The sequence below is a fragment of the Heteronotia binoei genome, chromosome 2 (genome assembly GCF_032191835.1).
Source record: "Heteronotia binoei isolate CCM8104 ecotype False Entrance Well chromosome 2, APGP_CSIRO_Hbin_v1, whole genome shotgun sequence".
NCBI classification, from domain to species: Eukaryota; Metazoa; Chordata; class Lepidosauria; order Squamata; family Gekkonidae; genus Heteronotia; species Heteronotia binoei.
In genome coordinates this window covers 171,234,686-171,258,348 of record NC_083224.1, presented here as the reverse complement: position 1 = coordinate 171,258,348, position 23,663 = coordinate 171,234,686, and the positions used below count along the sequence as shown (strand labels likewise).

General features: G+C 44.8%; 1 protein-coding gene across 1 annotated transcript in view; it reads left to right on the top strand.

Annotated features, from left to right (window-relative positions):
* The window catches only part of ATF6 (activating transcription factor 6), a 95,398-nt gene that overhangs the window by 18,992 nt on the left and 52,743 nt on the right, over positions 1–23,663 (top strand). The window contains exons 10-14 of the mRNA XM_060232447.1: positions 3,519–3,638; positions 10,439–10,552; positions 11,830–11,932; positions 12,459–12,523; positions 14,134–14,248. Of these exons, the coding sequence (XP_060088430.1) occupies positions 3,519–3,638; positions 10,439–10,552; positions 11,830–11,932; positions 12,459–12,523; positions 14,134–14,248 (517 nt within the window). The remainder of the gene's footprint in view (positions 1–3,518; positions 3,639–10,438; positions 10,553–11,829; positions 11,933–12,458; positions 12,524–14,133; positions 14,249–23,663) is intronic.

Here is a 23,663-nt window from a genome sequence, read left to right as displayed (position 1 = left end):
TGCTCCCTTCAAAGGCAGGGCGTGCTTGGCTGCTTCTCATTTTCTCTCTCCCCTTCCCCATTCTATCCTCACAGCAACCCCGTTGGGTGGGTTATGCTGAGAGAGTGTGGGGTGGGGCCAAGGTGTGTTCTATGTGACGAAGGATTTGAATTTATGTCTCCCTGCTCTGAATTCAGTGGTCTGCTTGCATTGGTTCTCCATCCTTTTGCAGCTTCCATTGGTAGTTATTCTGTGGGCAGTCGAGAAGGGGATGAGATATTAGAAGGTCAGAGGTGGGCTTTGTTTGCAGTGATGGCTTCTTTAAAGTTGGTGGCACCAGATCATGTTGTCTTAACTGCAAGAGAGCAAGGAGATAGCAGCAGCAGATCAGAGGGGGAGGAGAAATTGCTTGCCAAGCCTAAATCCGCCTGAGGGGTTTCTCGCACCCATTCTGTGTCAATTTCCCTATCTATAAATTATGTGGTACAACTTGGGGTGCATCAGAAGAAGAAGACCATATATTTATACCCCACCCTTCTCTCTGAATCAGTCTAGGAGCAGCTCACAATCTCCTTTATCTTCCTCCCCTACAACAGACACCCTATGAGGTAGGTGGGGCTAAGAGAGCTCGCACAGAAACTGCCCTTTCAAGGACAGCCATGACTGACCCAAGGCCATTCCAGCAGCTGCAAGTGGAGGAGTGGGGAATCAAACCTGCTTCTCCCAGATAAGAGTCCACACACTTAACCACTACACCAAACTGGCTGCTACAACACTTAGATGTTCAGCTTTGGGGTTGGTATATTGAACTGTGGAAAATGGTGCTTCAGTGTGCCTCAACAGCCCCCATGACCACAAATCTGATGTCCAACTAGATACAACAATGAGAACCATCAACGGATGTATTTAACCCACTCTGACCTATTGGCTACCCACGTTGGGCCACATCGCTTCCCCACACCTCTGAAGACAAGCTGCTGTTCATGAATATAGAAAGATGATTGAATACAGAGAGTTGCCCATCCATAAAGACATGGCTGATGCGGGCCTAGCCAGACCAATACTCCCTTTAAGCTGCATAGTCTTGTGAGCAGAAATTCTTCTTTGTGAGCTACTGGTATTAAAGTTGTGAGCTACTGCATAAATTAGCTTGCTGTGGGGCCATTTTTTCTGAGCGAAGGCAAAAAAAGTGTGAGCCAGAGGCTAAAAAACTGAGAGCTGGCTCACCCTGGCTTAGAGGGAACACTGATCCAGACTAAGATCCTGACACCCACAATAAGAACTGCCCAAATCCTGCATTCACAAAACTTTGATCTAGGGAATGAATGGTTGGTGAACATGGATGCAGTCAGTTCACTTGATATCCATAACCTGATGAACACCAGCGAGAGGCCCGCAGGATTTGACTTGCCATGTAAAGCATGAAAAATGGCTAACAGAGTACAAATAAGCTTGAGCAGTTGTGCAGACCTGTTGTTTAAATGGGTCAAAATACCAAGGTCTGAATGCAGATCAGTGGCGCAGCCGGCCAAATGGCTTTTCAGCTGTCATAGGGATGTGAGCGTCATCCTTTCCAGGGTGGCGTGATGGAGCTCTTTGAACTCCCCTGAGCTGAGACTGAGTGGATTGAAAATTAAGATATTAGTATTTAGGGGGATTGTCCAATTGGTCTGCATACCTGTGGTGTCTTATATTATTATTTGCTTCCTGCGTGTAACTCTGCCATAGAATAAATAAATCCCTGCCTAACTGCATGAGCACATGCACACACATCCCTTTCCTCTCTGTGGTATTACTAACAATTCTGTCTTAGTCGTACACTGACATTAGCCATGGTTGATGCAAACCCAGATCTTTGCTTTGAAATCATGGTTTGCGAGGCAGTTAATGGTTTGTGTAGATGCGTGGCTAATGCTGGAATGGAAGCAGGGTGCTTTGGGGAGGTGAGAGTACTTGTTCTCCAGGCTGCCTCCTGACCGGCAGAACATCCACACCATATTGAAGTTTTGGACGGCAGTAATTAAGAAAGAGCAGTCTCTTCAAATTTGTCACTATACTTTAAAAAAGAATCTTAAGTGTGTCTGTGCGTGCTTCTTGGGAGTTTGGCTATAGGACGACAGGATCATGTAGCAGCCCATATCCCACACCCAGTAAAATTTACTGCGTGAGAATAGAAGGCATTGTGAAAATGAGACCACAAACCCATTTTGCGCAGTGTGTGAAGCCGCTGACTGAAGACCCAAGGGCTCAGGGAGGCTCATGCAAAGGGTCTGCGCTAGCTGACAAAGCATACAAGACAACACAAAATGCTTAAAATAGCATCAGGACTCTGCACATTTTTTAAAAAAATCTATCCAAATAGACACTAATGAAAATCCCAAAACCACATGGGAGAACTCCTAAAAGGGAATTCTTTTTTACTAAATCTAGAACATTTCAGGTATGGAACACAGAAGGTGGAAGGCTGCATCCGACAACCAGAAGCAGCATTTATTTTGTGCTTTCAGCACGATTTGCATTGTTTCTGTACTCATTCCAACCATGTGGTGTAGAGCAATATAATTCTTCTGTTGCAGATGGGGTTGAGAGCATGGCAATTCCCCAAAGTGCCTCTTTAGAGATGTGATTTGAACGTAGAACTTTGCAGCTTGTGCTTTTACCCCACCTGCTGTAGAAGCTGTGCTTTAACTTTGGATCAGTCTTGGATAATGATAGATTGCCCGTTCTGAACGCCCTGACCTACATAGCCCAGGCTTGTCTGATTTCCTTGGATCTCAGAAGCTAAGCAGGGTTGGCCCTGGTTAGTTTTGGGATGGGAGACCACTAAGGAAGTCCAGAGCTGCTAAGAAGAGACAGGAAACGGCAAACCACCTCTAAGCATCTCTTGCCTTGGAAACCCGTGAATCAGTTATAACTTGATGGCAATTTTCCACCACCATTCTGTGAACCAGGGCTTTTTTGTGGCAGGAACTCCTTTGCATATTAGGCCACATACCCCTGATGCAGCCAATCCTTCAAGGGCTTACAGGGTTCTTAGTACAGGGCCTCATGTAAGCTCCAGGAGGATTGACTACATCAGGGGCATGTGGCCTAAAATGCAAAGGAGTTCCTGCTACAAAAAAAGCTCTGCTGTGGACAGAGAAACAACTCCACATCTTGTGGCCTGTATGAAGGGTGACCATGCTGATGGGAGGGGAAGCTGCCTTTAATTAGTACTGGAAGCCTTTGCAGCTAACTTATCTACTTTATTTATATCCTGCCCAGTGGGGACCCAGCATGTCTTACATCATTCTCTCCTCTTGTTTCATTCCTCACAACAATTTCATGAGGTAGATTAGGTTGAGTGCGTGTGACTGGCCCAAGGTTATCAGGTGAGCTTCCAGGGCACGAGTGGGCATTCAGACCTGGATTTCCCAGACTCTAGTCCGACACTTTAACCACTACACCAGGCTAGTGCTCTTACTGTCTAAACTTACAGTCCTTTGCTGTGGCAGACCCCTGGCTTTGTGATCCAGCTGACATTTCTCTCTTGCTTTCAGTGGGTTTGAGTGGAGTCTAAACTCGTCTGAGCCTCAAACTGGCTCTTCCCACCAGAGCAGGCATCTTCTGGAATTCTCAGCAAGTTTACCTCAGGAAACAGGTGGCGGGAAGAACAATGGGTAAGCATAAGAACCTCTTCTCTGTCTTCTGGTTTCCAGTGTCTTTTCGGCTTGGATGCCAGCTAATGCTTCTGTGGTCACAAAACTTCTGCTTCAAGAAGGGTGATTTCCCCATCTCCCACAGGAGTCTAAAATGTCCCCCTTCAGATTCCCACCTCAGCAACAGGAGCCATTTCAGGTTCCGACAAGGTGGGTAGGAAAATTCTACTTTCTGAGCAGAAGTGCTCGCGCCCTTGGAAGCACTCTTCAAGATCCAGCCCTTTGTGCATGTGTATATTTTTGTCCTTATGCTTGGATAATTGATATGGTTAGAATGTCTTACGTTTCCCGTTTGACTATGATGACCTAGATATCCATCTTTCTGTGGGGTCAGGAGGTTCAGGATTGATTGGCAGAGTGTGAGATAGTCATAGACAAGGTTTCTGTAAGTGTGAACTGTTTACTGAATTATTTACTGTGGCTTTTGTGCAAGAATGCCAGCCTACAGTTTCCTAATTAAAAAACAAAAATTAGAACAAAATTAAAGCAGAGTGACAGCAACTGTTAAAAGACTAAGAGTCAGTTTAGTCCATAGTTGTGGTAAGTAGGCAGCAGACCAGTTTTTGAGACCTAAGTCCGATCCCTTACAGGAGCGATCTAGAGCAGACAGCTAGATCACATGGACAGGGGTAACTCCTTGGTTCCCATAACAACCCTAATGGAATCATGGGCAGTCCAAGGACAGAGTTTTGCTTATGTTCTTGTCTGGAGTTACATGCAGTAACAGTCAGTAGGGGAAGCTCTGTCATACTGCTGGGCTAGATTTTCTTTTAATTGTAGTAGGATAAGCAGCCTTCATTTCCTGTCCTTCCTTAAATGACACCATAACTCAATTGAGACAGCTTTTGTGTCCACTTGTGTTACTTGTTATTAAGTCCCGGGATCAATCAGAAGTTAAAAAAGGAATACTGATTGTGATGGCGACGGCAGTACCTGCTCCTAAGCCTTTCCCAGCTCAGACTGGATGACCCTGAGCTACAGTTGCCAACTCCAGGTTGGGAAATTCCTGGGGATTTTGGGGTGGAGTATGGGGAGGGGCCTCAGTCAGATATAATGTCATAGATTCCACCTTCCAAAGCAGCCATTTTCTCCAGGGAACAAAGCTCTGTCAGCTGGAGATCAGTTATAATTCCAGGAGATCTCCAGGACCCACCTGGAAGTTGGCAACTCCCAGGGCCATAGCCAGGATTTCATGTTTGGTGGGGCACACAGCAGGATCTGTTTTTTCGGGGGGGGGGGGCGGGGGCAACCAGTTTGGTGTCCCTGGGCTTCTCAGCACTGTAAGCTGCCTTGAGTTCCACAAATTAACACTCACCCACCCTCTTTGCTCTGCACACTGTGTTAGGGAAGGTGAGAGAAAAAAGCGAAAAGACCAGCAGCAATGTTACTACTTGTTCAGAGTGGTGGCGAGCAAAGGGGGCAGATTGGGGGCCCTCCAATGGAGGAGTCATACATTTGGAAGGGAGGGTTGAAAGGATGGGCCTGCTCCACCCAGGCCCCACTGTAGCTACGGGCCTGCTCTAACCTAAGATAGGGTTTCCAATACTGCTTGAGCAAAATGTTTGGAGATTTGGAGGGTGATGCCTGGGGAGGCCCAAGTTTAGGGAAGATTTAATGTTACTTCGGTGCAATGTTCTAGGCTGCCTTCCACTCTCTAGAGACTTTAACATAGAGACGAGGGTGAAGTTCCTAGAACGTCACTAGGTGGAGGTCATTTTTTTTTCTCCCACTCCTTTCTTGTAGTGGAAAATTGGGGCTGAGGTTGATAATTCCCTGTCCTATGAAAGTAAATGGGAGGCCTACCCTGACAGTACGCTAACAGCAGGTGGCTTTGGGCCCCCCATAAAGTATCCTCGATTTGCAGAAGTTGGAATGATAAATGGAGACCCTGTCATACACTTCTGTTTGTGTAGCTTTTAGCTCATAGTCATCTTGCTCCCTCCATGAAGCATTATATTTTGGCTTTTGCTTTTAGCCTGTAGCATGCTGGTGCATTCATTGTTCCTGTTAGGGCTTGAAAAAGAAAAAATCTTAGTCATAGACCATCCAAGATTCACTTGGGCTCAAGGCTTCTGCACTTCTGACTCCAGTATTCTGAAGCAGTCAGGTTAATATATATCTTGCATTCTGGAGCAGTTGGCTTAATTTTGCATAGAAAAGCAACTCAAAAGAGAACTTCTTCCTTATGAAAAGCACATTGCAGACAAAAAGCCCAAATTCCTGATTCAAAACACCCCTTCATCTGTATTGCAGCCTCAGCTTGGAAAATAACTTGCACTATCTTCTGCTAACATCACGGCACCGTTAGTGGCAGAGCGAGTTCCAAGGAATTTTTTTTTCTCCATCCAGGCCTCCTTGTCGAAACTAGAGTAGGGAGCTTGAGCTGGGATTGGAAGTGAAGCAACCAGAAAGGCCAGGCTTCTAGTGTTTATCAGTTATAGGTACATTCTGAATTAATCCCTTAAAATTTTAATCTTGCTGCAACAAATATTTCAGTGTTATTATTGTTTTATGGCGTTATCTATGGTTTTATGACATGCTGTAAACCGCTGTGAGCCCGCTTGCGGGGTAGGGCAGGATAAAAACCGCAAGAATGAATGTTATCTTGGAGTTGCTGTACAAACCTGGAGTAGGCAGAGTAAGAACAGATTAAATAATACCAGGCTTGGCCAATATAGAATCTTCAAGTTGCCCATGAGCTGCAGGGGCTGATAATACACAGCTCTTTCCTTTTCTGTGCCTGAAAATGAAGAAGACTGCAGTTTTATACCCCGGCCTTCTCTCTGAATCAGAGACTCCGAGCAGTTTACAATCTCCTATATCTTCTCCCCCCACAACAGACACCCTGCGAGGTGGGTGGGGCTGAGAGGGCTCTCACAGCAGCTGCCCTTTCAAGGACAACTGCTGCGAGAGCTATGGCCGTTCCATCAGCTGCAAGTGGTGGAGTGGGGAATCAAACCCGGTCCTCCCAGATAAGAGTCCGCATACTTAACCACTACATCAAACTGGCTCTGTGGCCCAAGCACATAGAGTAGCTCTCAAGGCTAGGTCTCAGCCTTAATGCTGTGGGGATTCTAGAACGACCTCTGAATGCTTCCATTGAGCGGGGGCTTGCTTGGTGTGTGCAGCACCATCTGTATCTCTGGATACAGAACTTACAAAAAAATCTTGCTTCTTGTCTCCCAGGAGGCCTAATAATTAGTATACCAGAATCTGGGAAACCTGCATTCTAGTCCCCACTCAGCTGTGACATTCCCTGGCTTGTCCTGGGACACACTTTCCACATCCCAGGGTTGTTTGGGGGAATAACGTGAAGATTGGGCCTGCCACTTGGAGTTCTTTGGAGGAAGGTTCATGTAAAAATGTCCTCGCTAGATGGAGCTTTCTTAAGCAGAGGCAGGGAACGTCTGTGACCTGGCGGTTACGTTGCCTTTTTTAATATGACCGGTGGCTGCCATCCTTTCTCATTCTCACAAGTGTGCGCTTTGCACAGCATGCCCACATAGCCCCTTGCCTCTTATGATGCTACAGGTATGTGTTTTGCGCGTTCTTTCAAGTTCAGTCCGCCGGCATCGGTTGTTTGAGTTGGCAAGGAGAGAGACCGGAAAGAAAAAAAACTTACTATTAGGAATATTAAAACAGATGTTTACAATGCTTTGTAATATGGCTGCCCTAATAATCCCCCTCTCCCCCTTGGCATTCCAGCAGAGTTTAGAGTAACAAAAGAGAATGAAGCCTCTGGCTGCATCTGGCGACGTGAGCATTTTTACAGAGCGGCACCTCTCCCTTGGTGGACTCCACTGAATGTCCATTGGGTCCCGATGCTCCAATGTGAGCCTGTGGCTGCTGTCTACTCTGTCTGGGGCCTGCCTGGACAGTATCACGCTGTTTCTCTGCTAATGTTCTTGGCTATTTGCAGAAGTTTACTTTAGGCAGTGGGCAGATGTGTGTTTTAATCATCTCCAGATTGAGGGTTTGGCTTTTTCAGCTAATGGCTTGTTCCCTCCTATTGGAGTCTTTCCTTTCCAGTTGAGTTTTTTTCCCCCCTTTTCTTTTTATGGCCATCCACAGATGTGCTGAAAGCATATGCAGCGGAGAATGTTGTGGAAAGCAGGCAGGGAGACAAGAGTGTTTGTAATGTCTTTGCAGTGGAAATCCAATGTGATCTCACTCAAAGTGTCAACTGTGTGTTAGTGTGTTTGTACTCAAGCTCTTTGCAATAGATACTTTTGGGGAAGCGGGTCGGTGGAGCAGCAGACTCTCCTGTCTTTCCTTCTTCCATTTAATGCTACTATATCCCTTTAGCTGGCTTTGTGATATCTTACTTTTAGCTCTCCTGGCTCTGTTCTTGTGTCTGCTATCTTGCCTGTGACTCCCTGGGCTAAGGCACATAGAACGAGGGAGGCGGTTTCCACTCTATATCGCTTTCAGCCTGTACATCACTGATCACTTGCTTTCTTCCTTCCACCGCCACATCTCCATCTGTCATGCCTCTCCATCTCCTCCACCCTGCTCCTCGTACGTGCTTCTGATAAATTAGCATTGGTTTGGCCCGGAGTCTTTGGTACATACCTGTGGCTGCCACTTCTAGTCCTTTGGTTCCTTCCTAATTTCCCCCCTCTGCAGGCGCACTGCTTCTGCTCTGCCTCTTCTGCATTCCATTCCACTGAGCTTGTTCTTCCCCAGGTTCCAAGAGCTGCTTTCTAGCCACATTTAATAGCTTCCGCACGGTCCCTGAGCTTCTGCGACACCCTGCTCTCCTGCCTCCTGGCCGTTTCTTCTCTTCCCCCACTCCCTGTAGGGGGACTGTTGGTCTTATCCTCAGCCTCTTATTTTTTGCCCATTTCTTTCTTTCTGGACAATCTCATTTTCAGCTACCCCTTTAGGACAAAGGTTTCCAAACATATCCCCCCCCCCTTCTTGATCTTTTTCAAAAGCAATTTGTGAGAAGGGAAGGATATGTACTTAGAGTATTTCCACTTGGGCAAGGACTACTGCAACAAGTAGCAATGAGCCTTTGCCTCAATCAACACAATGAATGTCCTGATTCAGATTTCAGTTGCGTATTTTGTTTATTTATGCAGATTTACTTCTGTAATTATTGCAAGTACTGTGCATGTACAAGAGTGTAGGAGTGGATCTGTGGGTGGTGTAGGATCATGGAAGACCTGAGTTTGAATCCTCACTTCTGCCATTAAATCTTGCTGGGTGACCTTGGACCAGTCACATTCTTTCAAGTTAACTGGCCTCCCAGGCTTGTTGCTGTGAGGAAATCAAAGTTGGGGAGAACCATGTTCTAAGTTATTTGGGGGGCGGGGGTGGGAAATATAAGTGGGATATAAATGAAAACATGTGATGCAATATATGCATCTTTTCATCATACTGAAAATAATTTAAAATCTTTTTTAAAAAATATATATATATATAACCTCAGCCATCTCCCCAATGGCTTCTCTTGGGGCCATTTCCAAAGAGAGCAAAATTGTGCCTGTGATTTCCTGAAAAATGTCCACGCAGAAAGGAAAGCATGACTGAAAATCTCTTATGCACATAGCTCTATCAGACTCTGATGTTTATTCTAGTACTTCCGCAGGGGCTGTTGTGCACATTTGGGGGATCCAGCCTCTTGAAAAATGTCTTCACCAGGCAATGAAGTATGTATTATGGATTGGCATCAGTGTGCAAAAGACAGCTAATTTCCTCCAAGAACTGCCTAGTCTTTACTAGTTGGAGAGGAATGGGAAGGAGCAAAGATAACAAGGGGATGTGATCTCAGATGGTTGGCAGTTTGCAGGAGCTGTGAAAAGGCAGTCTCTCTACAGTGCAGTGACACGTGTCATCCTCAAGACACCACCAGACCATCCACTGGGTGAAAGAACAACACAGCCCTTCCGCTTGGAAGGCTTCCTGAAGCCGTAATAGACCTGGCCAGGGCATTCTACCTTCCCCCCTGCCCCTAAACCCATTTGCCTCACCTATCCCTCTTCCTGTGGGCAGAAAATTCCCTGTTCTTCAAACAGGATAGAATTAATCATCCAAAGCAAGCTTGTTAATATGCATGTTTTAATTTTGATCATGTGGGTCACGTGGCCAGTTTGGTGTAGTGGTTAAGTGCATAGACTCTTAGCTGGGAGAACTGGGTTTGATTCCCCACTCCTCCACTTGCACCTGCTGGAATGGCCTTGGGTTAGCCATAGCTCTAGTAGGAGTTGTCCTTGAAAGGGCAGCTGCTGTGAGAGCCCTCTCAGCCCCATCCACCTCACAGGGTATCTGTTGTGGGGGGAAAAGATAAAGGAGATTGTAAGCAGCTCTGTGATTCAGAGAGAAGGGCAGCGTATAAATCTGTAATTCTTACTTGGCTGAGTTTGGGCTTTGGTACTGACATTATTCAGAAAACACTTATTCGCTATGTTTATGTGCCATTTTTCCTCACTGCTCAAAATGATTTACAGTAAAACAATAAACCAATCAGAAACCTGGCATATTGAAAACTTTGGGGGCTTGTTCCCCATGTTAACCCTTTTTTCTGCAGCGGTAATCTGCAGTTTGTTTGCGGTGACTCGAGGTATTTGCAGTCCACCCCTTGTGGGAGAGAGATCACTGCATTTACTTCCTTTCTCGTGGATCGTGGGAGGATGATTACCTTGAGCTGCCCTGTGTTGACTTGACTGTAGATTTCCAAGCTTCTTACAGTTCGCTGGTGGAATCTACGGAGGCATCTTCTCTTAGCTCCCATGTTCTCTGTGTGTTCTTGCTTCTAGGTATAAGCGTTCAGTTTCAGATAACAAAGCACTGATGGTGGTGACTGAGGAACCAATAATATACATTTCTCCTCCACCCTGCCAGCCATCGATCAACCGCACAGAGTCCCTCAGGTAAGCCGCTTGTTTGGTGTGAGTGACTACCCAGATCCTTATTAACCAAGCAAGAACTTTCCAAGGAGACCATTCCCAGCGCCTTTCCTTTATTATCTTTGCATGGTTCCTTCAAGAGTACAAGCAGGTTCTTTGTTTCTTGTTAACTGTCTGTTAGTGGTTAGTGAGCCAGTTTGGTGTAGTGGTTTAGTGCGCGGACTCTTATCTGGGAGAACCGGGTTTGATTCCCCACTTCTCCTCTTGCACCTGCTGGAATGGCCTTGGGTCAGCCATGGCTTTCATAGGAGTTGTCCTTGAAAGGGCAATTGCTGTAAAAGCTCTCTCACCCCCACCTACCTCACAGGGTGTCTGTTGTGGGAAGTGGCGGGGGGAGGTAAAGGAGATTATGACCACTCTGAGACTTTGAGATTCAGAATATAGGCTGGAATATAAATCCAATATCTTCTGTTATCCATCTTCCAGTATCTTAAGAGTCCTGGCATTCAAGATGTTATAACTGTGCTTATAACCTCCCCTCCCATAGTTTGAGTTCTGGATGGCCAATTCTGTCTCACAATGAAGTGGACCAAGGAAGAGGTCTAAGGGGCCAGAGACCTTAAAGAGGGATTCCTAAGGGCCTGGTAGTAGCATCATAACACCTGCATCAAGGAACCAGCACATTAGCTGAAGAAGGCGCAGGTTGAACTGAGCTACAAGCCCTGCTTATTGATGGGCAAATGATATTTCCAGGTGCTTGTAAAATGGAGGTGATTAGTTAAGCCATCTTTGCTTGGGCTAATGCCGTCCATAAGAATTTTGTAATACGCAAAGCTGAATTGGAGGACTGCTGCTTTTCACATACTTTCTTTAGCTTATTTGTGCTCAGGGAGCTCATTTTAAAAAATCCAAGACTTCTGATAATCGGCATCAGCATGTGATACCAGGATTGCTGGGAGGGGGAGGGATCATGGCTCAGTGGTGGAGCATCTGCTTGGCACACGGAAGGTCCCAGGTTCAATCCCCGGCATCTTCAGTTAAAAGGGAGACTCTGGGGAGCCACTGACAGTCAAAGAAGACCCTACTGATCTTGACAGACAAAGGGCAAGACTCGATAAAAGGCAGCTTCACTGTGTGTGTGAAATCTGCCTTGAGACCATAACCTCTGGATTGCACTGGGCACCTGATATCTACCAGAATTTTTATTGTCTCTCATTGCAGTGGTTTAGCCATCATAGGGAAGGCTGTTTGAATCTTGCCCTCAATTTAGTAGACTAAGCTTCTAGAGTTTGTATTTACAGGTTAAGTCATGAGCTGCGAGGCTGGGTCCACAGACACGAAGCTGAAAGGACGAGATCGAGGCGGGTGTCCAGTAGCCAACCGCAGAAAGCTCCAGCCATTCCGGTAGGTTTATGGTGTCTGATTCCACCTGTGAGAAAGTGGCTAGGGTTCATGCAGTACTGACTTAAGGATCCGAAAGTCCTACAGGGCTGGTTTAAGTCTTCCATTGCCTGCCCTGATGCTAGCCTGGCAGCGTTCCTCTCTTTGTCCCAAACAACAGCCTGTATTTGGGAGACTGAGGCTTAATTTGCACATAGCCATGTGGTATGGGATTCTGCTCCCCTCTGGTTGGAAGTCCACAACACAGTGTACTTCTCTGAAGTTCTGCATCATGTTAGGATGCATGGATCACGTGGTTGCTTCCCTTCCTTTGCTGGTGCTGTAGCCAGAACTGTTAGGGGGAAAAAACTAAAACAAAATACAATTTGATCACTAGATAATGGACAATATGTATACCTCAGTGAGAGCTTTCAGAGGATACTTCTAGGAATGTTTACACACAAGAAGATCGGGTTAAATTCAGTGGTGACTCATTTTCCTCTGTGTGATCTCTTTCTCTCTCTCTCTCTCTCTCTCTTTTTCTAAAAAGAACTCCTCAGGACAAAATGCGAATTCTGAACTGATGGCTATTCCCTACACAGACACCAGCATTGGGTAGGTGAAGATGGAATCTTAACAGCAAGTTGTTATTCTAGTATTTGTCAGCCCATTCTTCAAAACTGTCCCATTAGATCTGTTTCCTACAGTTTCTGTGGAAAAGGAAATCCCCATCTCTAGTGCTTTTATTATCTAAATCACTCCTCAAAAAGGCATTTTAATCCTGTTGGTACCTTTCTTTTCTCACTGGAGGAGGACCGCCCATCCAGACTGGCTGTTTCTTCCTAACCAGACTGTCATCCATTGTTCAGTAAGAATATTAGAGCCTCGATGGGGCATGTGTAGCTCAGGATCCTGTTTCTAATAGAAGCTAGTCCCAGATGCTTCTCTGAAACACAGGCTAAAGTCCTCCCCGGTTGCTTGCCTTCTCAATGAGTAGTATTCAGAACTACACTGAGCATTGGGGTTCTGCTTAGCAAATCTGGGTAATGGCTTTGATAAGATTTCCCTTCTCTGAATTTGTTCTGGTGTTTTATTTTTCTAAAGCCATATAATCTAGTGACTTTCTTTATAGGCTTGTGACACTAAGTCCTACATTTCCTGCATTGTGCAGGGGATTGGACTAGATGATCCTGGAGATCCTTTCCAACTCTATGATTCTGTGATTAACGGTGGATTGTATGAACTAAATATTTCCTTTTGTTTGTTTTGACGTTATAATATCAACTTCATTGGGTGACCCTGTGTTCTTGTATGGTAAAGGGGGTCTATCTAATGTTCAAATTTTTATCAAATTCCACGCATACACCCACTTTCCCTGGTCTCATCTTTCTTCTGAATTAAAAAGCCTCCCATGGTTGAGCTTCTTTGGTCAAGGATAAAGGGCTCCAACTCCTTAAAACACTTTGCTTGTCCTTTTCTTTGTATTTTTTTCAGTGTTGTGATACCCCTTTTAAAGATGACCAGAAATATATGTAGTCTTCCAGGTACAGACAAACCATAAATTTACGAAAAGGCATTACAATAACTGGCCATTTTTATTTTCAGTCTCTGCTCTCCATTAAAGTTACATGTTTGGTTTTTCATTGAAATATGCACCATAACCCTCAGATCTCTTTTCCCTGGTCTGTCATTGCCAGCCTATCTGTGACATTAGGAGTTTCGCCCTAATTCTATAGTGAATTTCATTTATTTATTCATCTTTTTATAGTTCACCTTTATCATTGAGACTTAAAGCAGATTCCAAGCATAAATGGATACAATACGTATGAAGAGACATATGAAGAGACAAGTAATAAGCATTGTATTCAGACTAGCATAACAGAAATTTTAAGAAGTATAGCATATGTGTGAAGGAACAGACATTCATGTCCATTTACTTTCAGGTTCCATGGGACCTCGGAAAGTTCTGTGGTAGCACCAAGTTACCACAGGGCATCCCTGCCACTTCCTCTGCTCCCTTGTAGTCTACTTCCATTTACCATTTTGTTGCTTATTCATCTGGCTTGGAGTTCTTCAAATCTCTGCTCCTTCAGTGGCCTTCTGTAAATTTGGCTGCTTCCCAACTGACAGCAAATAATTTATGATTGTGCTGGCCTCAGTTTCTTACATTTGGGATCTGGCGCATATTCTTATCAGTTCCAATGTTGTCTCCCAATATATTTCAGCAAGAACTCTGGAAACGAGCTGCAAGTTTATTACACTTCACCACGGAATTACCAAGACTTCTTTGATGCAATTCACAGAAGAGGAGATACATTTTATGTGGTATCGTTCCGTAGGGTAAGTACATTACGCTTTGTGCATTTGAACGATCAATTTGTCATGACTTCCTGTGAAGAAATCCTGGGAACTGCTTGTCGATGGTGCTTAGAATCCACCTAGCCCCTAGTCAGAGTTCCAAGGCTGCCTTGTGGGAGAAAGGCCAGGGGAACCATCAAACCATCCAGTGCATGAAAGAACCAAGACAATTTAATTTTGGTGTAAGTATGCCCTGAGATTATGCACTGGGCAAGAAGGAACAGATCTTCCTCCATACTCCAGTGAGTCTGTTCATCATTTGCACTTACCATGTTAAGGAGTTATGAGGGATAAAATAATCCCTGCAGCCAGGCTGTGGAATGGCCACTTTCCCCACCTTTTCTGGTACAGTAATAAATCTGTAGAACAGTTGGATGAATTCCTATTTTTCTGTTAGTTTCACAGGTAGAAAATCGTGAAACCACCTGTGCACCTTTTTTTCCTACTAGTTGGTAACTGCAAAAGAACCAAAAGCTCGTCCCGATGGTAGTCGAATAATTTAACATGGGAATAGAGTAAATACAACTTTGTGTTAGTGTTGGCATTGTCAAAAGTGTGTTTGCGCTTCTGTTTGTTTGTGAACCATTCATTTGAGTAAGAGCAATGGTTGGTGGTTTGGTAGGGAATCCAATGAGTATTGGCTCATCTTGCTCCTGAGTAATGAACTCCCCAGCTGAGACACCTGATTTTCTGCCTGGCTGAAGACTGCAGTGCCACCCAGCAGCCATCTGTTGTGTTGGTGCTACAGTGCAGCAGAGGTCAGGCTAGATCTGCTTGCAAGTCGACACTGTGGGGTAAGGAGTAAGGCTTCTGGGCCCAGCTCCAGGCAAGGGCTCCCCGATGACACTCCCTGGCACCTTACTTGACAATTCTGTAAACAAGGATAGAGCTGACTTTTGCATCAAGGGACGGAGAATGGATTACCACTGAATGCAGCCCCCCCTTCCCCGACTCAGAGTGGGCCTCACTTTGTTTTGACTCCTGTTGCTTTTCAGCTTTCCAGCAGCTGTTAAATCCCTTTCAGTGACCATTTGGCTCCTTTCGACCCACTTGAGGCCACCCTGGCAATTTCTGCTCTTCTGATATATTTTCCTCTGACCCTGCAAACGCTCTCAGCATTCTCTCTGCGGCTTCAAACAGCCTGCAGTTTGCACTGTGTGATTATCCCACTACGTGTCAGCAGATGGAGTGGTTGCTTGGCTTTTTTTGAACTTCCAAGCAGTGTCCTCCCCCTGTGACTTTCTGCCTTAGAGGAAGCCTTTGTACCTCCATTGGCCAAAAAAGGAACCCTTCAAGTTGGATAATCTTTTAATGTCCTCACATAGGTATTTACTCTCAACCTACGTGTTCTGGAAGCTGCAAATTGTGAGGGAAGTTCAGTTGTGGTAAGCAAAGCCTTTCAGAGAAACTTGTCTTCCGTTACTGGCAGTACTATCCCAAACGGTTTGTTGATGTCAATGGGCTTAGAAAGGTATAACTCTCCTTAGGATGCCAGCATTAACTTCTCAGCCGGCAGTCTTTTCACTGTGAAAAGCATGCATCGCTTGAGTGGCCTATTCTTTTTTAAGACAAAAGATACATGCTAGATTTTTCTGTAAGCCTGACAATTTGTTCCGTACCATGTGGACCTACCCCATTTTCTAGGTGAAGACATTAATGTCTCCACTTCCTTTGCATTTTCTAGGTGAAGACATTAATGTCTCCACTTCCTTTGCATTTTTAAGGGACAAGGATTAGCTGGATGTCCTCTTGTTAATGGGGCTCTGGTTGCTGACAAATGGAAAGTTGTTAAGCCATAAAACTAACTGGAAAATTAAATTAATGAAATGCCTGATATTAGATGCAAAGTGCTCTAGACATCAGTCTGCTAAAGACTTCTGCATACCTGCTAGTGTGTAGTTGAAGACAGTAGGAAAAGAGGAAGACCCAACATTGACTCAATAAAGGAAGTCACTGGCCTTCAGTTTGCAGGACCTGAGAATGGCTGTTAATGGCAGGATATTCTGAAGCTTATTAATTCATAGAGTCACCATAAGTTGGAAGTGACTTGATGACACTTATCACACACACCTCCCACAGGACTTGTCAAGAAACTCTAGTGCTAGCCAGAAACAGGCTTGCAAATATCACTGCTTTAAGGAGCTCTTTGATTTAAAAACTACCAGTCCCGCTTCCTGAGTGCATCCCAGCACGTAGTACTGAGGCAGGAGAGCATGTAGGACTTTGTGCACATGCATGGGTTGGAGGGTGAGTGGATAGGTAGTATGGTTCAGTTGGGTCAGTAGTCTGGGCCCAACCTAGTCTGCTTCCACATGTGTCTGCCAGTCATGTCAGATCAACAGTGTTTTGTATCCTACCACTCTGCTGAGATGAATTTGAAATTCTCTTCTGACCAGAAAATGCCATATCAACAGAGGAAGGTTCCTTGGGCTGGAGGAGGGCTTTGGTGATCGGAGTGGTAGGAGACAAGCCAATATGACATATGGATTAGATAAGACATATAGTCAACCTATAATCAGGGAACAGTTCCACAGAATAGCTGTGTTGTTGGTCTGCAGTAGAACAGCTAGATCCAAGTCTAGGAGCACCTCAGAGACACAGAAGATTTTCAGGGCATAAGCTTTCAAGAGCCAAAGATCTTTTCATCTGATCTAATGGGGGAGGGAGCTTGGAGTCTCAAAAGCTTGTTGGTCTCTTAGGTGCTCCTCGGTCTCACATCTAGCCCGTGAGGAAACAGTATGGGCAAAACCAAGGTTGGAGACCTGTGTGAAACAGCATGTGGAGGATGTTTGCTGTGAGGGGCCAAGATTGGTGCAATTACAGGTCCCATTCTGATGTTATCTGATTCTGGGAGCTTTGGGAATTCCCCCACCCCTGCAAAATTTCTGATAAAAATAATCCAGACAAAAACTGTAGCCCGTTGTGGATTAAAGTGGAAATGTGCTCTTTATAGCTCATGAGATAAAAAATAGAGCCAAAGCCAATGGTGCAAAATCAGGTAAAAATATACTTTATTACTCAATTAAATTTCCAAAAAAAAAAATTATCTCCTGTGACTGGTGCAGCTCTTTATTTTCTCTTTATAGCACAGCCAGAATAGAATGACGTTTTCCCTCAGATTTAACAGATTGTGGCCTGGACTTTCCAGTGCTGTCCAGAATGTTACACAACACAAAGAGTAAATGCAGGACTAGGGAATCCTTAGACTGTCTACAACTTTAAAGCACTTCGTGACTTGGAAAGACCGTCTTATTTTTCATGGGAGCTGGTTGCCATTAGTGTGCAGGATGGATATTGGAAACCTGGTCACCAGTTTTCTTGGAGCCTGGGTTCCTTCTCACTGAGGCAATTGTGCTACTTCAGACCATTATTTTTGAATGCTTTCCTGTGCAAAAAATTCCCTCAGTCTCAAAAACTAGAGTGTGGGGTAGAAGGCTAGCCTCGACGTCTTTGCCATGACATGGTAACTTTCTATGAGGAGGTTGTATGTGTGTGTGTGTGTTTGTTTTACACAGAGTAGTATTCAATATGTAGGCTCTCATCTGCAGTGGTACACTACAGATTTACCTCCACATTTGGAATCCCTTGGTCTCTGTGGGCCCGAATTCAACATTACTTTTTTTTTTTAACAAATCAGGTGTGGGTTCCATTGATCCACTGACATTCCCCACAGTGTGTGTGTGGGGAAGAAGTGTCAGGCCCCGCCCCTCCCCCGAGGCCTGAGGAGGTGTTACTTGTCCTTTGGGGTGTGCCCGTGCAGTATTCAGTACATGTGCAACCCTCTCCCAGTGGGGCAAACACCCCCCTTCCTGTAGCCATTTTGAGTCAGAAAAATGGACTGTGTCATTAAAGATAATGTCTAGTTGTCCCTGCGTCAAGGACACTTTCTTTCTAAGTGAATATGCGTAAGATTGGGCTGTGTGGCTGGCACTGGATATAGTGGATTATGTTCTGAGGCTGATGATTTTTTTATAAAGGTTTGCAATAGTGTCCTGGCACTTCTGACCAGTTTCAGATCACTGGAACACATCTTTTGTTTTACTCCAAAAATGTTTCTTCATTTCTTCCAAAGCTTAAAACAGGAAGGGTTGGCTCTACATGGTTTGTTTGTTTTTTACTACCTTTAGACAATAACAACCTTGAGTGCTCTGGCAAAAGAGGATGAGTTGCATTCTTTGGCAGACAATGGCATAGGAACATTATCTCATATGCACCAGTATCTTGTTACCAAGAACAGTTGTCACCAAGCAGAGCCAAGCAAGAATGCAGTCTTCCTGTCCAACCCCAAAGTCTCTTTTTTGTTGGGCTGCCCATTTTGTGAATGAAAAGCAGAAGGCGGTTTTGCGTCTTTTTTTTTTTTTTTACACTGGTTCCTGTAAGCCCAAGCTGGTGAAGTCATTTCCTCACGCTTCATTGACAAGAACTGCTTTCTCGCCGACTGTCCAAGAAGCAGTCTAAACAGAACCATAGTCACTGGAGATGGGAGGATACAGGGTGGTTCTGTTCCCTTAGGAGTATTCTGGGTAGATTGTATCTCTAGCTCTGCATATGGAAATTCAAGTGAAAATGAGCAGGCCGTCTTGCATTGAACTGGAAAGAAGTGAACCTGTTCCTGCCGATGAGCGTAAAGATACTGGCTTAACTGATAAGCACGTCTCATTTTATTACAATGTTCCGCAGTTTAATTTTTCTTAAATTATCGAATAGTGCGAAACAAATTCACTCTAATTTAAAACACATTAGACTGTATGAATTCAGGTTTCTTTTTCGCAGACACGATGCTTGCCTTCGGGATCACCGCTGCTAAACTTCCGGCTGTCAGCCTCCCTTTTGAGATTATATTTCTAAAGTATGAAGAACCCTTTTCACGATTCCTGTGGTTTGGGCCAGATTTGCATGTCTGCATGGCGGCTCTGACAGACACAGACGCGGCTTATTTGCCGTGAATACACACTGCTTTGTCCCCTTGCACATGGAGCAATATTGAAAGTTTCTCGGTTCTGGAAGCTTTCATTTCCCATGTTGTCTGAACACAGTTGCCTTGGCAATCCCGGGTTGTTAGAGTTTTGAATGGAGGCTTCCAAAGCCAGAAAGCTTTTAATCGCATTCTTCCTGCAAGAGGATGGGAGAGAGGAGCAGCACACAACAAACAAGTTGTGTTAGTGTCTGTCCCGGACAAACAGTGGCTTGTCATGACATACAACCAGTTGAGAGAAAGAGAGATACCCAGGGCTTGCTTCTTCAGTGTTCTTTGAGCTGCAGTGCTGGTTCTGGAGTAGTTTATGTTATAATAATGAGAACATTCATGGAAGTATCCCCTTTTAAAGTAAATACCTCTGCTATGAAAAATGTCATGCTACCTTGCTTTGAGTCAGGCCATGGATCTGGTACGGTCTAGTTTGACTAGCAGTGGCTCTGCCAAAGATTCTCCAAGCACTGCATTACTGTTAACTGGAGATGCCAGGGATTGAACTTAGGACCTTCTGAATGCAAGACCTGTGCTATGTCATTGAGTCACAGCACTGTGCTCCATGACAATCTGTAAGACTGCTCCAAATTGGTGCAATGGGGATTTGAAAGTAAGCGTTATGACACTTCCCTGGTTGGTGAGCTACCTTCCCTTGGAGATTTGCCCAAATCAAAGCCTGTGTTTCTTCCAGAAGCATTGTAGACATTCAGGCTGCGCTCCAAATAACTGTGCAATTAGTTCCATATGACCGCAGGAGTCTGATCTTGTGTTGCCACAAGGCAAATCACTGTTGAGGTCTGGGAGAATTCCAGAGGTAACCTGCGATTAGGGATGCCGCAGACGTTGTGGCGAACAGGTTCGGCAGGTGAGCATTCAATGTTTGGCAGCTCGAATGTCCTTGCCTTGGCACTGTCTGTCAGGAACATCTGCCAGACAGCTTTGCAGCTGTGCAGTACCTTGCAGACTGCTTTTGTGTGGGTGGACTAGGTGAAATTGATTCTCCCCCAGTGTCATGGGTGAATCAGGTAAGGAAATAGCACAGGGAGGTTCTCATATGGCACCATGGCTATGCAAAAGCATGCATGTGTAAAATCACTTTAGTGATAACTCAGACTTAAACAAACAGCAAACAATAACACATTTTAATTGATAAAATTTTGATATATAGTTTGACTGATTAATTTGCTCACCATTTCTATGATTGGCTGCTGAGCAGCAAGGAGAGGTGGTGGGGGGAAGGGAAACTAGGACAACAGTTGGGGTTGTAGAAAAACACACAGGCATGAAATATTGCCTATGCAGGGGTGTCGAACTCATCTGTTAGGAGGACCAGATCTGACACAAATGACAATCTGTAAGATTGTGTGTCATAAAATGTGTCATAAAATGTAATGTGAGGTAGTAGAGATGTAAACTTTATAAAGGACACAAACACAATTAAAGATATGTTTTAACTTAAAATACAAGCATGCTTAAAATTCTTGCAATATTTTGTTTGAAATGGAAAGGTGGGGGAATAGTGGAATTTGGCAATGCAGTTTTTAAAAAACAAAACATAAAGAAGAAACATAAGGATCACAGCAGAAACTAATAAAATACTCTGAGCCTGGGAAAACAACAAAATGGGATTGCAAGCTTCTCCCCACTCCCCTGGGGTCTACTCAGATAGGCAGTGGCTCTCCAGTGTAATATCCCCTTTTGGCTCTCCAGTGTAATATCCCCCTTTGGCTGTGGGTTCCCTCACTAGGTCAGGTCCATTCAGCAGAAACAAGCTGGCTTAAAGCATCAGCCCTTTATTTGCAAGGACACAACTCCAGGAAGCATGAGCTTTAGCTGGCTATAGGAACCCTGAAAAGTGAAACTGAGCTCCACTCCATTGAAACACATTACAGCACAAAGTTGCAAGAAAAACGTAGAATGGATTTTCCATTACACTCTCTGGGCCCTATCTATCTGAGTACAGAGACCTTAATGGAAAACCCATTCCATGTTTTCCTTGCAGCTTTGCTTCCTGCTGTAGCCAGCAAATACAAGGCAGAAAGAGCAAGGAACTTTGTCAGCTTCGGAGCTTCAAAGGGTAAGGACAGGAGGGGGGAGAAAAGAGCCCCATGGGCCTTATTAAAGCCCTGGGTGGGCCTGTTCTAGCCCGTGGGTCGGAAATTTGACACCCCTGGCCCATAGCATGTACTGTATTGTTTGAATACATGAAAAGGAACCCAATGAACAGGTTTGACCCATTTGTGAAATCAGAATAGCCCATAGAAAAGTTGGCTCCCTGCTTGTGACCAGCACACAGAACACGAGCTGAACTGGTGAGTGTTCTAGTCTTCCTAATCGTGATACACCTTGACCTGCATGGCCCAGGCTAATTGGGTGTCATAAGGTCTTGGAAGCTAAGCAGGGTCGCCCCAGTGATTCCTTGGATGGGAGTCTGCTATGCAGGGGCAGGAAATGGCCTGCCACCTCTGTTTGTCTCTTGCCCTGAAAACCGTACAGGGTTGCCAGAAGTCAGCTGTGGCTTGATGGCGCTTCCCACTGCCACACATTATGATAAGTGGGTGGTGCGGTGCCTGCAACGGAAGTTAGAAATCCCCTGGGTGTGCCCAACCATGGGCATAAATTGGGGTAGGGCTTTTGTGGCTTGGCAAGAGTGAGGGGAAATAGGGGTGTGTGGCAGTGGTGGTATTTGCAATTGATTGTAGAATCAAGTGACCTTGCATGTTTATACCACAGTTTTAGTAATCACTGGTAGAATTTCATAGCCATTTTGGTGGAGGATAGAATGTAAGACTTGGGCCATCGAAACCTAAGTTCAGATTCTTGCTTGGCCTCAAATCTTTCTGCAACTCTTTGAATCAGTCTCATTCAGTGTAGCCCGTCTCATAGGATTTTTGTAAGGATAAAAGGGGGGAATCTGTGTACACTGTCTTCTAACCTCTTGGAGAAAGGAAGGGATAAAAATACTGCCTCAGTTGCTCAATCATAGTGTCCTTTTCCATAGAGGCAGTTCATGTGATTGGTTAAGAATTGTCAAAGGATGAGAGAGGTCCATGTATGCATGAATCAGCCAGTAGTGTGAAAGCCTTCATTTCTGTGAAAGTGTGTGTGGATGAGGGGTGTGGGGGGGGAGAGAAGAGAGAAGAAAAGCATGTTTAAATTGTCTATATATACAGAACATGGTTAGAAACCCAAGCAGAAAAACTTGCTAGCACTTTCAGATTTCTTCTTGTTAGTGCATTCCATTTTAAGAAGACTCTGATTTTTGTGAGATGTATACTTTGACCTCCCGCTCAAGCACAACTTGCTCGTTTTCAACCATTAGTGCTAAAGGCAACCATCTGCAGTTTTTGAATGGCTGGGGGATTTGTTCCAGAAATCTGGTTTCCAAGGCAAGTCTGTGTCTTGGAGACATATCTTTTTTAAAGTAAAAAACCAGAGATTTTGTCTCCACGAGCAGGAAGTGATTTCTCAAAGACCCATCTCTCCTTGCCAGCATAGAGTCCATCTTCTTTTAGGTGCCATGAATTTTCAACCCCCACATTTTTTTGTTTTGGAAAAAATATTATGCAGAGTGAAGAGACTTGCAATGAAAAATGCTTGTCTAAGCTAATCCTGCTTCTTCTATATAGAATTGCGAGAAAGAAGCAGAGACAATGTTGTGAAAGTCACAGATAAACAAGAGTTTTGAATAATTTTGGTAGCAAAGACCTTTGAGAGCCCCTGGGGCTGGATGAACTCTACCAAATGGTCCAGTTTGTTTCTGGGGGAGGGGTATAAGGATTTTGAATAAATATTTGCAGCGTGTGTTTCCCCCACTGCATCTCTGTTTCACCATCACTTTAGAAACCTTTGTCTTGGTGGTACCTGTAACCAGGGGTGGAATTCTGGCAGGGGCTGATTTGCATATTAGGCCACACACCCCTGGTGAAGCCAATCCTCCAAGAGTGTACAAAAAAGAGCCTTGTAAGCTCTTGGAGGATTGCCTACATCAGGGGTGGTGTGGCCTAATATGCAAAGCAGCTAGAATTCCACCCCTGCCTGTAACCAACAGTCAAAACAAAATGGAGTGCCTGCATGTGAGACAGTACTTAAAACAATCGTTTTTCTAAGGCATTTTGATTCAAAACACAGAGATTAAACAAAAAACAGGGAAGTTGTAAGTCAGAGGTGCTTTCTCACTTGGAATTTTGCATGAGATGAACGCATTCTGGCCAGAGCAGCATTGGTCCTCAAAGAGGCCAGGATTTACCAAAGCAGGTTGGTGGCTTTGGCAGGTTCAGGCGAATCCTGGGGATGCTGCCAGACTCATGCGTCGGCATGGAAGGCACTGCCATAATTGTCACAGCAGAGCTCAGAAAGTCTTTGTATGTGGTGAAGCCTAGAAGCCACTCTACAGTCAGCTTTGGGGTTCCCTTTGGATGTCCCAGA